The sequence below is a fragment of the Agelaius phoeniceus genome, chromosome 2 (assembly GCF_051311805.1).
Source record: "Agelaius phoeniceus isolate bAgePho1 chromosome 2, bAgePho1.hap1, whole genome shotgun sequence".
Classification (NCBI taxonomy): Eukaryota; Metazoa; Chordata; class Aves; order Passeriformes; family Icteridae; genus Agelaius; species Agelaius phoeniceus.
In genome coordinates this window covers 39,404,990-39,423,499 of record NC_135266.1, presented here as the reverse complement: position 1 = coordinate 39,423,499, position 18,510 = coordinate 39,404,990, and the positions used below count along the sequence as shown (strand labels likewise).

Here is an 18,510-nt window from a genome sequence, read left to right as displayed (position 1 = left end):
ATAAAATTGGTTTATATTCAGATCTTACTTAACAAGTAGAAGGTCAAATCTATCTATTACACTGAATTTAAATGAAAAAAATACTTAAAATCATAAAGCTTTTGAAAAGAAATTTAAAGGAATGGATAAATGACAGAATCTGGGAAGGGCAGGTGTATGGAGTAGCTTTAAATATCCTGTTTTATTAGCAGAGATACCGTGTTTTATCTACCAGCTACAGAAAAAACTCCAAGAAGGTCAACAAGACCAGCAATGTAAAAATGAGTGCAAAGAAGACTTAAAAGTAAATGGATATGTTTCAGAAAAGAAAGCCATCTGCTAAGCAAAGGATTGATAAAACAAAACCCCAACATAAATTTTAGAGCTTTTTTGGTATAAAAATAATGGCAGATCATTAAAGACTTTGAGGGAATAGTTTCTAAAGAAATAAACTCTAATAAGAAAGCTTTTAAGAACACAAGGAAAGCAGAAAGTCTAAAAGAGAAACAGACTATTAATTGTGTTCTGAAAAATAAAACCAAAGCAAGAAATTAAAATAAAGAGTGTTGGCCACAGACAGGGTCAAAGAAGGCCCTAAACTCTGCCAAAGACTGATCTACAAAAATGTCAGAGGAAAGTTTTTGGAAGGTAACTGACACAAGGCCAATTTGTTACTCCCTAACACCTGATAGCACTCTCTCAAGACTTCTAAAGGATCTCAGAGATAGCAAGGCTGACATACAGCAGTGGTAGATAATTTGTAACCTAAATAAGCTCTGGAGTGAGAGGAAAGGAAAGTGGCAAATGTGAGTAACTTTAAAAGAGGGATTCAGGGTAGAGCATGAGAGGTGAGAACCTAATCAGTCTGACTTGATATAGGCAAATTGATAAAAATATGTAGCAGTGGAATCAGTAAATATGTGGAAAATATAACAGGAAAAGTTAAAACAGCTGCTGCAAGAGAAAGTCATGCTTCAAAATCTGTTAAGGGTGATGAATTTCTAAAAAGAAAGTCAATGCTTTATCACAAAAGGCAGAAGACATCAAAGAAATCCTCTCAGTTTCTTTTAGAACTTTGGGACCATAGTTTAGGGAGCGTGTGGAGAAGACAGGCATAGGTGAGAAGGAATTCAGGATTGTAGTTTTGTAGTTGATAGATTTCTTGTGCCTAAGTTTGATATCATCTGTATAACTGATGTACTGAAGGCCCAAGGAAAGGGCCTCATGCAAGATGAGCAGGATCACGGTCATGCCTGGAGACTCAGTAGAGTGTTAGGGTCAGCCTGGGTCACTGTGGAGGGTCAAGTTTATTGCACAGCTAGATGGTGACTATGAGCTATGGCACAAACACTTTTCACTTGAGCTATGATGGCAGACATAGACAAGAGGATGAGATGTGGCAGAGGTTGGGAGATGCATTGCAAATCATTAGAGCTATAAGGATAAAGAAAATTATTCTGTTCTTAAACCAGCTGAATGGTGTCTTAGGAAAGCAGATTCTATTCTTATGTGTACCTGTGCTGCTAAGTAAATCACTTAAATTAATCTTTCCCAAGTTTTATGTCTGTTCTACATACTTATGAGGGGTACCATAAAAGCCAGAAAGGAGATTAATAGTTTTGTATTCATAGTAAATGAATACTGTGCAATAAATAATGCACAGGAACACACACTGCACAATAAATGGACTAGTGGCTCATTAAAATAATCTCTATCTACTCTTTGCATTGAGGCAAGACTTTTGGAATTAATATTATGGAATGGGGTAATTAAAAACTGAATCATGACGTATATCCTTAACTAAATTTGTACTGGCATATTTAATTCTAAAGGTTTACTTTCTTTTAAATAAATTATATTATAATCTTAGAATCTCCTAGTCTTTTAATGCATTTTTGCTTTTATTTATTCATATTTAAATACATTTACTGAAACAACATGAATATTAAATGTTTACATACTATTTTACTTTCTAGAGTACATTGCAAACATTAACTAATTAGTCCTTTACCAGTAATCTGAAAGCTAAGTAATAACATTTTTCTTATCAATTTCCAGAAAAGAAATTAAGCCATAACTAATAAGAACACAGCTCAAAAGGGATTATTAGGCAGGTGTGATTTCTGCCACAGATATATTCTCCTTCCTTCCTAGAAAATCATTCAGTGTTTCATCATCTGAAAATGCCCTGGGACTTGAGCTTTACAGCCTGTAAAGGCAGGGAAAAACATACATCCCCAAGGAGAGAGAGCATTACAATGTCATAATTTTCAACCAATGAATGTCTTTTACATTAACAGCTTGAATTATTTGACTTCTCTCTTAGAATGCTATTCATCTTTTAATTATAGATGTCAAAAAATTTTCTGTGCAGCAATACAGGTTTATTTTTTATAGAAATTGTCTTGATTAGAACATAACAATTACCTTACAATCCTGCTTATTCTTAAAGTCCATTTTTAAACTGAAAATTCAAAATATCATTCAATTAAGAAAACTCTTTCTTGCTTTATCTTCTGAGATAAGACAAGCAATATTTCAGCACAGTAGAGCACAGTCACTGTCAGCACTGAACCTGTGATACCATCATATTTACCCCTCAGGAAACCTTTTCTGTTCTAGCAGCTGTACATTCATTCCAGTAACCTCATATCATTGAGCTCCAGGAACTGACCCCTTGCCTCTTTTCACCTTAGGAATTTTTAAAATATGCAACACTTTGTACAACATCCATTTGTTTGCATAAAATACCAGAAGGGAATGCATTCAGTAGAACTGAGTAATACTCTATGAGGAGCTGATAGTGAGGCCCTGGAAAATGTTAAAGATAGACTCTGAAAATGTTAGGCTTTGTGTTTTGCCAGATCATTGCACCTGCGTAAGCAGTATGATAAATGATATAATTGTTAGATGTGATAATTGTTTAGTAATTAAATATAATTATTGTATAATAATAAGAAAAATCATGAGAAACTATGTTAGAAATTTAAAGGTGGGCCACAAGGAGCCATGCTTGGCTGAAATCTTTGTATACAATCGAGCAATATAAGTTTAATAATTAACATGAAAGTTATATAACGATAGAATATAAAAACATGTTCATCCCGAATGCATATCAGAGTCAGATTTGGGTTGAATACCCCTGACACCCAGAGCTCTTCAATAAAAAGCACCTACATATAATCGCTCTTGTGATTATGTGTTTCTGAATGCTAACAGAGCCACTACTGCTCAAGAAAACATTTCAAAAACATAAGTACAAATGAACCACTGTCAGCCACCTTGGACATTTTCATGCATCAGAATGGTGTATAATATGCCTTATAATGCATGTAGAACCCATATACCATTATGGCATTCAACTCAGCGGGTATTTCCAATGGCAAAGTGCTGTGATCTGGTTAGATGCCTTCTTGGGTCATGGAGTGGGATGGTAGCTAGAGGGTCTGGTGGCTGGGGCAGAAGTTTTGTTTGGCCCAGAACCACTCTGATGTAGTTATACTGCTACAGTCTCAAAGCTACGAAGTTGAGAGATCTTAAAAAAAATTATATTTATGTCTTGAATTTAAATGTTCTCTGTTGCTATCACAGAGACAGAATTCCTGCCAGGCTAATAAAATTTCAGACTGAAATGTGGCAAGCATTGCTAGTGGTGGTCTCTCGTTATTGCTTTTTGTTCACCACTTCCAAAGCCAGCAGCTAAAGCACAAAGCCATGCTGCTGCCATTTAATAGGCAAAGGTGTGGACTTTTAAAGTGGTTTATGAATCAAAGATGTTTCACACAAAAGCCACTGGATTTCACATCTCAAGCTCTTCACTTCAGAAAATTGATTTGTGCTCCTAACTCACGCAGACAATATGAAAAATTTCCTGTAAGATTATCAGTATGATATGACATTGCTTACCACACATCTGAGCCATTTTCATTTCAGATCATTTTACCTCTTGAGACTGGTAAAGAGAAAAATGAATGCCTTTGATTTGGCCTACTCAGTTTGCATACTCAAGACTGTCCCACCATCCCACAATCATCTGTAAGATCTCTCACGTATGTAAACTCATGAACTGAAATGCAGTATTTGTGTTTCATTGTCACAGAAAATACTTGTCCTTTTAACTTATTTCAGGTTTGCAATACATATGGATATTTAATACTGCAACAGCAAAAGCAGCATTGATTTCTGCATTGAATTCTCTAAAGAAGAAATAAAAGTATATAATATTGTCATGTAGAACTTCAGCATAAAATATCTCATTTGTCTGGGTGATTATTTTTCAAGAATTGAATGAACCTAATTCTATGGCAATTGCTAATGCACATGAAAGATGAAAAAAAGCTGTTGAAATGATGGCTATAAGCCAAATATTACAGGAGAATGTCCCATGTGTTAGCTCATGCTATTTCATGCGTGAAATAGGGAAATGTTGATGACTTTGCTTCTCTTTGTACAGATTAAAGCACAACTATATATTTATTTAAAAACTATGGATACCTTCCTCTCTGGTGGTTTGAGCACAAGGGCAGAAAGGCCAACCTGAATTCTCTATGTACATTTGTTTTATGGGATTGACATTTGGGGTTTCAGGTATGAGAGAATGTCTTCTTGGTCCCCAAATGAAGAGAATCAATCAAGCAAGTTAACTCTTCCAAGCATCTTTAGCCCTCCCCTAACACATTGACCTGAGTGTGCTCTGCTGCTTCCTAACTGTGGACCCTCTTCCCATTACTCTTCCCTGCAGTGGAGCTGTGCTGTGCTCATAAAGCAAGGGGAGGGATATCTTTCACTAGGTTATAAGCAAAAACATGGCCTATCTGTGATTTTAATTTTTTTTTTAATTACAAGAGTATCTAAATTAAATTTGATTGAATACTAAGCCAAATTTCTACATCTCTTTTACAATATCTTAATTTTTCCTTAAGGTTGGTGGGACAGTACACTATCTAAGAAAATACTGCTATTTACTTCCACATTTAATGTTTTGTTCATTGTGATGAAGATGTTTCCCAGCTTTTGCCACACAAAATACCAGTAAAGTAAAATGCCTTATTGAAACTAATTTCAAGCACAATAAAAATATGTTCTTACTTGTTTAAGTTTCTTTAGATCTTCATCAAGTTCCAAGTTGTCCAAAATAACAGCAACAAATAAGCTGAGTAGAATCTACAAAACAATTGTAAGTGATTTGTTAAAGTTTGTTATTTTTCTAAAGAAGTATTATTAAACAACATGGAAAAATGACAGCCCTGCTGATTTAAATGGGATTCTTGCCTTTGACATGTGTTGAACTAATATCATTTGCTACTATATATCTGCTAGGCCTTTTGCAAGTAGTAAACTGTTTTGTATCTTACCATACAATTATTATGAGTTTAAAAATGCTAAATTGTAGGTTTTATGACCAATGAATTATGTATGTTTAACAATATACCCATTAAAATGTACTTCATATGAAGAGAAAATTAAACAATCATAGTAGCAACAAACAACAACAATAATAATAACAATGACAATAACAACAACAATAATAAAAGAAATACAAAGCAAAATCCTAAAACATCTTGTAAAGCTAAGGTGGTTTTCAATTAAGGTGTGACTTTTTAGTCACCTGACAGTCATTTACTTTATGGCCTTCCTTTATGCTCAGAGTGCCTCTGTGAAAAGTAGCTAACTCCATTCTGGAAGAAAAGTAAGCTGGTTCATTATTTGCATGCATCACATGTACAGGAAACTCATGTCACAGAAGAGGAAAATCAAGTGTCTCAATTTACTCAACATTAAATGTTGTTTAGATATATTTCTAAAGGGAAAAATCCCAGGGAGAAAAAAGTGTGCATCACTATCAGACTATTACATTTCCCTTGCATACAGATGCTGACCAGAGGGCAAAGCTGGAAATGGGACTGATATAGGTGAGAAGCAGACAGATAATTAGGAGTATGGTAGGTGAGGGAGGATACCACTGTTCAGCATATATTATCAGACAACTTCTATCTAAGGCAGTAAATATATGTACACTTGTATAAGTCAACAGCTGCCAGCAACTGCCAAGGTTTTAGTCTCAGGTTCGATGCAAACATCCTCAAAAGCACTGAGCTTCTACTGGCAAGCACCAATTTCTGATATATCAGAGGGGTACCAGAAGGTATCCTAACTCACTTTTAAAAAAGAGTTACAGGCCTACAATTTTTCTGTGGTCTTGGACCACTGAGTGACAGCCAGAGAAAACATATCCTTCCACCACTACTTGTAAATGAAGTGTAAGTTTGCCTGTCACACTGGAAATTTATTCCCCACCTATACAGAAGATGAAATTTAAGCGGCTTAATATACCAGACAAGGAGTTTGGAACTTAAATTGCATCTAAGTTGAGTGGATCTTATTCCAAGGTAGGATTTTCTTTTCCTCCATAAACTATAAAAGTACAGAAGACATAGGAAGGACTCTGGACCATAAATTTAAAAAATGTCAGTGCTCAGAAAAAAAAAGTTCTTTTAACAAGAAGCTGGCTTTAGCTGGGATTAGAAGAATCCCAGGCAGCACCCTCCAGTATCCTGAACATCCCAGTGGCCATACTGGCCATCCACACAGATGGATCAACACTCACTGGATAATCACCCCCAGGATCCTGGACATCTCATGATTTAGACTGATGCTGCTGGAACAATGCTGAAACCAGGCTCAGCAACCCCCCAGCTGGATGAACACTGGAAGCAGCACTAGTGATCACTTTTGCTCTCTTTTTCTGTCTCTCTTTCTGTCTTTAATTCATCTATACCCCTTTAATGTCTCTTTTACCTTTCACCTTACTCCATTATCCAAAACCCACTGCCATGTGCTTATATAGTAGGTCACAGACTAACATACTAATTTCCATGCCAAGTGGAACTTTCTGGTTGTTTGTGGACCCTCTGACTTTTGTCATTCCTTTTGACCAACAAGCATTTTAAAACTACTGTGATCCCTAGTTGCTAATGAAGAATTTTGCTATAATTCTGTTAAGATTTTACAGTATGGTGATTTGCTTCTTTAGATATCCTGTTCATTATATGATACTCAGTACATGCTGCTCAAAGCATAACAGTTAAGGAAGTTCAGTTCCATGCAAAAAAGAAGTACAGCACTCATTAAATATATCATCCCTTACAGTCTTGCTGATTCATGCACTGATATGTATCAAGGCAAGACTTTCATTAACTCCCTTTTTGTTTTTTTTTTCCAACAAGAACCAAAGAAAATGTACCACAAAAGAGAACTTAAATGAAAACTTGTTATTTGTTTAACTTCCTCTGCCACCATCTCAACTAATTATAGTCCTTATTTCCAAGAGAGTGAGTCTTTTTTGGGCTTCAATTTTTCTTTGCCTTCTTATGTGAAACCGATTAATTTCTTTCCAAGTCTCTACAGTCTGCTATGCCAAATGCCTGCAATTATCATTCTCAATTCTAATTGTCCCCCCTTTTCTGGTTGGTGAAAGTAATTTCTTCATTTGACTTTACTCTTGTTATTCTCTGATGGCTGTTTATTCTTAGAATGCTTCTTTTTGGTTTTAGTAGCAGCCCAACCATTTTCATGCTCCCTTACTAGTTCCATGTTATTTTGTTTTAAATTTCTTTTGCCTACAGACAACTCTGTCCTACATAGTTTTCCCTTCCAAGGTCTGAGGAAGATCTTAGAATTGAAACCAAAATTTCATAAATCCAGATAATTCTGCAAAGTTGTCTTTGCAGGGTTTTTTCATTCATGTAGAATTTGCATAGGTGCATGAGAACAAAAGTGTGCCCTTATGGAGCAAAGCAAGGACTGTGCATTTAAATGCAAATTCCCTAAAAAAGAACTGAGGATGGTGTACAGAAAAGTGACTTCACTCCTAGGAAAACCAGTGCTTTCAGTAAACAAATAGAGAAGTCCCAGATGATTCTTTCAAATTAAGGAACATAAAACAGAATACTAAAATTGCTCTTACAGCTAAATTATTTCTCAATTAAGATGTGAATTTTTAGCAGAGAGGTCACTTGACACAATTTTACTTTATGGACTTGCTTAATACTCATCTAAGAAGTAAAAATGAATTACTGATTAGAAAATATTCTTGATGAAGAATCAAAAAAACATCAATAAAATTCTCTTACCAGTAACTGCTTTCAAATCTATGACCAAAAACTCACTTTCTTTTTGCTTTATAACCTCAATTCCCAAGTTTAACTGATCACTCCAGCATGAAAAGTTGCATTTTCTGACCCTTGTGAGCAAATTACACGTCCTATATATCTTATACATACATTTGTTTGGCTTATACTTTTATGTGATTAAGCAGCTCTAAGAGCAGGAAATGCACTTTATTGCCATTTATAAAGTCGTCAAGTTTTCAATCCATATGAAGGAATCCATTGCACCCACAATTGTAGTCCAACTATTCAGTCTTTAGAAGTGAAATGGGATATAGTGTAAAGTAAAAGAAGTAAATAGAAGCTGGTGGAGATTGTAGAAATACAATTAGTACCTTATGAAGAGTAAGTAGACATCTGAGCAAAGAAAGAAAATGGAATGAACAAAGTGAAAATAAGACTAAGTGAATGGAAAATAAAAAATGAGCATAGTAGGAGTGAATAAAGGGTGCATAAAATGATTATTTTCCTGATTGTGGTATTTTATCTGTGGGGTATTAAAATAAAGTAACAAGCCCTTATTGATAGAGGATAATCAAAGAGACTTTTCCTTCCCATTTTCTCTATGAAAGAATGTAATAATCACACATGAAATACATAGAGAAAAAAAAAATTGTTCTTTGTTTTTTTTATACAATCCACATTTCTGTTTGCATGCAGGAACTGCCGTATTCTTATCATTTATTGCTTGATATACTATATCATACATTTTCCATGCATTGATTTTGTATCAGGCAACAGGACAGTAGGGATGACTAGTTAAGGGTTTAAATAGTAAGGTTTTACACTTCTCACTTTAATTGCTGTTACCAAGAGAATGCAATGAAAGCTGAGGGGACCAGTTCTAAATGACAAATAAAATCACTTAGCTCTGAAATCATTAGAGCTGTGAAGGTACAAGGCAGATAACAATTATATTGTTAGTCTGGTGGTGTGACTTGGATCTAAGAAGAACACCTCACACCAGAACAAAGGCCACCACCTCATGTCACGTGGCTGAAGGGTAAATTTATTCTACCACATCCATGAACTAAAAGCTGCCTATGCTAAAAATGAGCATCAATTAGTTTTAACTAGCTGAGAATAATAAGTAGTACAAGAGCTATGACAGTAATTCAAAATGAAATGAAGCACAACACATTTGTGAGTGAAAACTTACCAGAGTAGCAAAAAGATGATATAGTATAAAATAAATAGCAACTACTGGTGCCCACATATGTCCTACAGCATTGAGTGTCTGATCCATGACATCCACCCATCCTTCCTGTGTGAGAATCTGAAACATTGACATGAATGCCTGCAAGAAATAATATTGCAAACATATTAATGAACTATACTAATATGGTTTTATTGACACATACCTAAAACTGATTTAAAAGAGATGCATACCTCTTTTGGTTTTCTTTTTTAAACCTTAGAAATGCATTTAACTTTTAAAGCCAAGTAAAAGGCTACTCATGAGCTAAAGAAGAAATAAATAGCTTGATCTTTGACAGAACTGTAATCTTCAATTGTTAACACAGTCCTAGCTTCATTAGCACATACAAGGAACCTTTTGGTTTTCTTCATGGACGAAAAAATAGGATAAATATCCTGAGCATCAGAGATTATTGTTTTGAATATGATACTGTATTGTGATTTTTTGATTATGCTTTCTCTTCTATGTTTCCTCTCTCTAAATATACCTATAATAAAGTGTTATAATTAAATGCGACCACAAATTATGTTATCTTAATAGCAGAAGCATTTGAGGACTCCACAGACAAGATTAACCAACACATGGCAAGCTCTCTGCACCTGCACTTGATTCAGCCAGTCAGATTTTTCCTCTATATTTTTTAAATAGTATTTTTTGTGGAACTACCCTTGCAACATTTTCAAACTCCTTGAGACTAGGTATATATATCAAAAATAGAGGAAATAATGGGAATGGTTCAAACAATTTCTTTATTTAGTGATAGGAACATATGAAATTAGATAAGCCTAGAACCCTTAGAAATTAGATAAGCCCAGACACCTTTGAAACCCCAGCTGGAGCCTACAGCACCAAACACAATTGAACTCAGCATGAGCAATGTGCAACTGCAAGATGTACATCCTACACAGACATTGAGGAATGCACACTGCCTAGGAAACAGAAGTTTAAGTATGGTATCAAAGTGAAATATCTTGACAGTCTCAACTGTCTCAATGAGGCCAAACTACTGCACAAGTTTATTTTGCTTTTGCCTGATATTGAAAGTATTCTCTTTCCAGACAGAAAGGATCAAAGCTGGTATCTTACTGAAGTTTATGCAAAACAAAAAAAGTGTTAGAAACTGAAAACAACAATGCAGCTTACAGCTAACAGGATTCCTAGAATTCAAAATGTTAACACAGTTGCAAGGATGTATTAGATCTGTGCTCAGTGTGTCCAGCAGCAGCAGCAGATTAACACATTGTGCCAACAAAGAGAAAAGGATTCTTCTTGTCAAACCTGTGAGAAAACAGTATCCAGACAGCCCTTCACTGCAACTTACCCTGGGCCAAAACCTGTGTTGGAAAAGCTGAAAACGTGTAGCTATACAAACTTATGTGCTTGGGAAACAATGAAATGGTTCTAATTAATTTTTAAAGCTGCTGGGAAAAGTAACTGTGTGGGAGACCCCAAATTTATATTATTATTATTATTATAAACCGCAGGAAAATACTTTGTTTGGGCTCTTTATCAAGTTTATCAAGTTTTCAAACAAAACACTGATTTCTATAAGATGTTTCTTCCAATGTTTCTTCTAAACCAAACCATTAAGGTTATATCCCCACCCTTAGGGGAGTCCACTCCAGATTGTGACTTCTCACCTGCAGTAAAAGAAAATTTACTCTAGAGAAGTCTGTCCATGTGCATGCACACAGCACTTGGTTTTGGCTCTATGAGAGATCCCTATGGCTAACAAGCATTAATATTTGGTGACAGAAAGCTGGTTCAAACTATATGAAGGGGGATGTGGCATGACTTGCTATATGCTATTTCTGCATTGTGAAATCCAGTCTGTATCAAGGGCTATCTGCCTAAAATTTGAAAGGAGGACCTGCAGTTACAAAACATTCTGAGATGGGGTAACAGGGCTGGGTAAGGCAGGGACAATCTAATCCAGTGCATCTTTTTATACAGGCACTGCATAAAAGACACTGCCTTTTTGGAGTGCCCAGTGTGAGAGGACAATTTCCATGTCTGTGCCCAGGGATTACCTTGGAGAAAGCTCACTGGAACCAGAAAAGAAGTGGCAGAAGGTTCTAAGCAGTATCAGAAGACCTCTGATACTGCCTGTCCATTCTTTCACCGACCACAGATAGGATCCTAGCAGTAAAGCTTTTTCTCCTCTGCTGGTTTAAATAACATATATTTTAAAGTGCAGAAACTGAATCATGCTGCCTCTAGGTCATATTTGGAGGAAGAACTACGAATTTTTACTCTGTTACAGGGTTCACAAACATTTAGCTGCTGAGGGTTTTATAAGTCATTTGCCTGCTTACTCACACAAAAAAGCCCCTCATCAAAGTCCACCTTGGTTTCTTATTGCTGCTGTGTTCTGTGGCACTCTGAAGTAGACAGAAGCACAAACACCCTACTAGATTAAGACCAAGAAGTCTGACTGTTGTTTTTAAAGTTGCTTTTCAGAATGAACTCACGCTAATCAAATTTTCAGAGATGCTTAAGCCTACAAGTCCAAATTACAAGAAGTGAAGCTGAGGTGAACATGGAGCAGACCAAGGCATCCAAATGAGAAATCACACGTGTTCAGAGAGAAGTTAAACATCAGACTTTAATTTCTACACCAGAAACATCTTGACCAAATGTAAAGTCCCAGGCTTTCTTTTGAGCATGCAGATCCCACAGAGGACAAAGGCTACCATGAACTAGAAGTAGCAGAGAAAAATGCTGGCAACTACTTTTCTGTAAATTCTTTAGGGTGGTTTAAGTCTTTGGTATGTCAAGTATTTGGAGAGGCCAAGCACAAGGGCTGAAATTTCCACAGTGCCCTCTGCTTTATGTTTCTGCCAGTGATCTTGTCCTTAACCAGCACATTGCCAATCTGCAGCCACATCTATCCTTCAAATGTGCGTCCCCTCCCAGCCATGTGCACAGAATCTACACTGTGCAAAATTACAAACTTTTACTAACTCTTTTCCTTATTAGAGAATCATTTGCTCCCCATGAAAGACATGTAGAGAAGAAACATTTGGGATCTTTATCTAGGAAAAGCCTTTTCTAGCCAGCTGAGCATGCATGAAACAAGAAGAAAACTCCTTTAGGTCTGCCAGGGGTGCTTTAGGGTGAAGAATACAAGGACCCCATCAGTGTTCAGCCCTGCTTCTTATGTCTCAGGTTCCCTTTGTGATGGGGAGCTGAAGCTAAATCAGGCAGTTGCCATTGCCTGCACTCAGAGCCAGTGGCCATCATACCTGATTGATGTGGCACTCCTTGCTGAAGCATGAGGTGGGCACTACATTAAATAACACACCCCACTGCTGGCTTTAAAAACACCTGAGGGACTGGATAACTGAACTAGGGCAGCATCCTTCCTTCTGAATCACACTTAATTACCACAGCTTACTGCTTTAAAAATATATATATATTCTACTCAATTTTTCAAGTTATAAAAATACCTTCAGTATTATGTTGTGAACTCATCATTAACACAATTAATTAATGTGGAGAAGATATTAATTTAATAACAAAAAATCTAATCTTCCATCAAAACCAGTTCTCAGTAAAGCATATAGTTTTATAAAATGGCCTTTCAATGTAATTTAAGCATTTTTTTATGATATTAAATTCCAGTATAATTCAAAACATCAGTTTTAAGTAAATAAGGCAGTGCACAATGAATATGTGCTTTGCACCGAGCAATCTTCTTTGGAGCAAGTTATTTTTAGCTGAAAGGTGTACCTCCCACTGTTTATTTTAAAATTAATTTGAAATGCAACTAGCTGACAGAATCAACATCTGTGAAGACGAGACTTAGAAATTTATGCAAATGGTGATTTTCTGAATTAATTTGTGTTATAGAAAAGACTGTCAATTACTTTGAGTATTTATGCCCTATTACTTAATGAGCTGTTTGATGATGGAAGTCAAACTACCTTTTTATTTATAGTGTAAGATTGGCAAAGGTTTGGTAGAATATATGAGCCAAAGTGCCATTTCTGACATCTTGTCCAACTGTTACAGAGGTGGTGCCAAACAAATTACTACTTACAGTTATAATGTACTTTTCTTGTAACTGGTGCTTGCCCACAAAATTTAAGGGACCAAATTCCACTGGCCTAATTCATGGAAGCAGTTCTACAATCATAGGGATTGCTTCTGCAAATTAAGTTAATGGGATTTAGGACATTGCTGCAACATCCTCCTACCAGCAGAAACTTATGTTTTCCTCCTGACACAGTCACAAGGACTCAGTAACACCCTAAAGAAGAGTAGCCATCCTTTAAAAATGTGGCAGTGATACTAAGATTTTAACTGAATCAGAGAGTTAAGACTGCATTGTTCATCTTTTTTTTAATCGGTGTTGCTAAGGTTGAACTAATATCTCACATCATGAACTTTTTTCAAGGTCAAGACTAGGAGCCACTAGCTTTTGTGAAAACTGGGGAATTGTTGTTGGGATTAGTTGGGCCTGGCTTTCATCTTGTATTAACCCGTTTAAAAGAAGGGCAGCATTCCCAACTTTGTAAATTGAGACAGAGCAGTCGGCACAAGGCTGCAAACTTCAAAAGAAACCAGGGCATGGAAGTCAGAGACACTAACAATGTGTTTTGTTCTCCATACAGTGAATTTTCTTAGCAGCCACCCTACACCTATGTGTTCTTCAGGGGGCCCCACCACCCCGTCCTTCCTCATGGCTCAATATGTGGAGCCCAAGAAGACATGCAAAAATAAGAGATAGCAGATGGTTAAAAACAGTAAAGCAAACATCTATATTTTTGTACTTAGCATTAGAGAGAAAGCCAGTCCATTTGGCAAGTTGTAATGGCCAAAAGAAGGGTGAAATTAGTAGCTATGGCAACAGTGAGCTTGTGCCTATTGATTTTCATCAGGAAACCATGTGAAAACATGCAATTTAGAGGCATTAGCAAAAGGAGGAGGTCTATTTGTTCCAAAACCCATACTGTGCCTTCTTATAAAGCACTTAGTTTCAAAATGATTTTAGGTTTCGTCTGTTTCAATGTGGAAAGCACTTTAATGTAGAAACTCAAAATTTAGCCTTTAGTGTCACCATTTTTGTTATCATGCTTGTCCTCCCTGTATTTTTAACTGAAAAACTCACAACAACAATCCTGGCTATTTAAGGTTTGCTCTTCTTTGAGGGTAAGCTCCTTATCATTTATCCTAGCAAATTCTGGTATTGCAGACTTAATATGATCGCATATATTATATAGCATGTCTTCAGTCATGTTCTGAAAATAATTAGAATTGTCTTATTGCGAACCGACTCAGTGATCTTTCTTCAGGGAAGAAAATTGGAGAAATCCCAGACTTTGCTAGGAAGACAAACTCCTTCAGAAGTATGCCACCATTTCACACCATCAATCACTATTTTGAGTATAAAATTTTCACTGACTTTTAACCTAATAAGAGATGCTTTACTATAAAACTACAAAAAGAAACCACATACTGTAAATTTTATGCTTCTGAAACAAATATAACAGGGTGAATTGAATACATCAAAAAAAAAAAGAGGAACTCATCCTTCTGGCTATCATATGAAAAAAAATATTGAAAACATTTCAATTCAGTTTTTCTGTAACACTCTTCTATTGTTGTTAACAGCTCTTCTCTTTTTCCAGTACTTAAGTGATAAAATAGATGGGCAAAGACATGTCCTGTTTGTAAAAACATTGTATAATTTGTTGGCAAAAATATTTTCTCACTCTTAAAACATGTATTTAATATTTACATATACCTGTTAAAATTCAATATGCTAGAAGCTTTTATTGAGGCTTAAATGGCAGCAGATTAAAATGCTCAAAAAAATCCAAAACTTTACTAATGTATTGATATAAATTGGCCATTTTTCATTACAAGTGGATCTTTCTCAGGTACTTATATCAATTTATCTAGTTAAAATGTGAAGATGATTGCAATCCTGTCTTATTTTGATCATACTACAATTATTCATTCAGGACTTTCACTGACATTTTGCATAAATAATAAAATAATTTGAAAACGAAATTCCATGGCAATTTGAAACTTGCAGTTTTTTTCAGAAGTTGTACATGGGAAATGAGAATAGAATATGGTGGCAATATCACCTGATTTAGAGACCTGACTTAATTAGGAAAGCTTAAGTTTTATTTTATTTTTTTTTATTCAGCATTTAATGAATGATACTGAATATCTAACTCTAGTGGCTGCTTTTCTAAGCATGTTTTCCAAAATAGAAAGCATGGTGTTGTATTATTCCCTGTGGGTAGGCATTTTTTGTTCCACATTGGATGGCCAGCTTCCCATAGATCAACTTCAGCTTGATAATTACAAATTGTTGTTTAGACACTTTGTTCGCTAAATGCATGACCCTTGAGGCTGCCTTATTCATTGTTATTTAATTGTTCCAACCAATGCACTTCCACTAAAATAGATACATTGGATAACCAAACTGGAATGACAGAAACAAATAAATTGTCACTGGAATTAATCCATGTACACTCAGTCTAATCCAGTATTAAAGAAATTGCACTATTTTCATTCAGAACAGTGTGTTTCAACAAATACATTAGCTCCAATTTCCACTGATTTTCAATGTTCTGTTCTGAATTAATGTAATGCCCATAAATATCCATTATTTATACCCAAAAGGCAAACACTTATTTTGTCAATGCAGTCAGGTTTTATAACCCTGTGTAAAACAAGCATTCCTGTACAAATCAAGAACAACCACTTTCATAATAGGAAGGTATAAATCATGTGTATACATGTTTTATATAAATTCTTGGGCTATATTCATGCCTGTGGACATCAATTCTCTTCCTGTTACATGAGAGAGTACTGTTAAGCTGTATGCTGTGCTGTGTCATCATCACAGTGCATGGGTAAAATTTCTCTGTGTTCCCTTGACAGCAGAAATAGAATACACATCACAAGGAAACATGGTTTTCACTACAGAAGGACAACAGGGAGACTATTACACCCAGAAAATACAATTTTTAAAAACCTATACATATGGAGATAAACTGCTTCATGTTTCTCAGAAGGAAAGGAAGACCGCTAATATAATAAGAAATATGATAGATCTGTCCAGGTTTGGGCTGGGACAGAATTAAATTTCTTCCTAGTAGCTGGCACAGTGCTATATTTAAGATGAGAATGAGGCTGATAATACCCTGATGTTTAGTTGGTGCTGAGCAGCGCTTGCACAGTGTCAGGGCCCTTCCTGCCTCTCACTGTGCCAGTGCACAAGCTGAGGTTGTTATGAGAGGTAGGACAAGTGACTGCAAATGACCAAAGGGATATCCCATCACATATGGCATCATGGTCACCATATAAACTAGGGGAAAGCTGGTTATGGGCTGCAGACTGGAAGCTGGCTGAGCATCAGCCAACATATACTGAGCAATGGCACTGTGAGCCACTGATTTTGTATATTCTAATTCTTGTACCATTATTGTCTCCCCTTCCATTTCTGTCCTCCTAAAATTTCTCTATCTCAGCCCACAAATTTTACTTCCCATCCCCCCCCTGTTTAGCTCTACTGGCCAGGTTAAACCCAACAGAATCACAGAATCATTAGGATGGAAAGGACCTTTAAGATCACTGAGTCCAATCATTTACCAAACACTGCCAAGTCTGCCATCAATGGTAAGAAAATATCCACAAAAGAAAATAGTGACATCCAATGAGTAATCAGTGCTTTTTATACTTGCCCTTGGAAAGGTTGTAAATCTATCCAGTTCTTCCACAAAGCAAAACATCTGTAAACTGATTGCTGACATTACAATTAAAAGGCTGGCAGTAAATACTACCAAACTTCCAAGTTTTTTTCCTGGTCCAAAGATCTTATACACAAAATCCTCCAAAGCGGGAGAAATCTTTATAAGCCGAACTACTCTAAGAACCTGCAAAGAAAGAGAAAAATGCAACCGTATCAATTATTTATCACTTTAATCAGAAACTTTCAAAATATCAGACATTCATGGCAAAAAAGGGACCTAAAGCCTTGTAGACCCATAAATATCAAGTTGCCACCACTTGTAATAGATGACATATTGTTAGGTTAAAACCACAAAACCAGGAAGATAAGCAGCATTGAGGCATACAGGCATGGGATGACTGTACAGGCATGGGAGGAGCCAAGGGGTCTCCAAGGCTGTAGTCAACTCACTGATCATGAAGAGTCATTACAGACATGCAATTGGGTGAAGCTGGTTTTGGGGTAACAATGGGAACAAAGACATAGACAAAACACACCACAGGTATTAAATATGAATGTAATGTGAAATTAGAGACCAAAGGAGGTTTACAGTGTGTTACGAAACATAAGAATGCCTCCAGGTAGGAGTCAAAGTGCATCAGTCTAGATTTAGCAACTAAGAATCTACTGAAGTGCTAGGTAAATGGCTCCAGTTTGATTATCATCACTGTTAAAATTTCATTCTTATACTAAATAGGCAGGGTCTTGAACACTTTGACAAAAGCTCTGCTTTGAGCAGCAGGCTCAATGAAGTGGCTTTGAAAGGCCACTTCTAACTTAGATTTCTCTGATTTTATGATGTTAGCTATATCAGGTTACATATTCACATAAAGAACTGCCAAGTCTTCTTCTCCAGATCATGTTTCCATTTCACTGACCTGAAGTAAAATTGTTTGGCATTATGTACTACATAACCTAGTAAATTTGGTAATGAACATATTTTGCTATTTCATATTATATATTACATGGGAAATTTTGGGTTGTGTTTCTCAGTATCAGAGAAAGTCAGTATCTCACAACAGCATTATTTTCCCCTGACATATCTGACACTTCTCAGTGCTGGCAGCAAAACTTTATCTTGTGTGGAACTCCTGACCCATTCACTGCTGAGTCTACTTTGAAAGAGCTGCTGACAGCTCTGATTCTCCTGTTTCTGCCATTGGTGTTGACTTGTGACAAGAACATCAACAACAGGCATGGCAGCAACATTAGTTGCTGAAGACAATGGACAGCAGCATATGGGGCAACTGAGATTCTGCAGTTCTTAGGAAGAAAAAGGGTCTCTATTTCAAGGTATCACCTGGGCTTCCACAAGAATCATATTGAAACTGAAAAGTAGGAATTACAGTGCAATTATTGTCTGACCTTATGTACAAATCAAATACAATTACTATGCTGTTTTTGGAAAGAAA

At 36.1% G+C, this 18,510-nt stretch overlaps 1 protein-coding gene across 5 annotated transcripts in view; it reads right to left on the bottom strand.

Moving 5' to 3' along the window:
- NALCN (sodium leak channel, non-selective) overlaps positions 1–18,510 on the bottom strand; it is a 228,482-nt gene that overhangs the window by 82,728 nt on the left and 127,244 nt on the right. For all 5 annotated transcript variants that reach the window (XM_077173516.1, XM_054627926.2, XM_077173517.1 and 2 more), the window contains 3 exons: positions 17,052–17,243; positions 9,307–9,444; positions 5,068–5,142 (listed from right to left, as the gene is read on the bottom strand). In XM_077173516.1, coding sequence (XP_077029631.1) covers positions 5,068–5,142; positions 9,307–9,444; positions 17,052–17,243 — 405 coding nt within the window. The remainder of the gene's footprint in view (positions 1–5,067; positions 5,143–9,306; positions 9,445–17,051; positions 17,244–18,510) is intronic.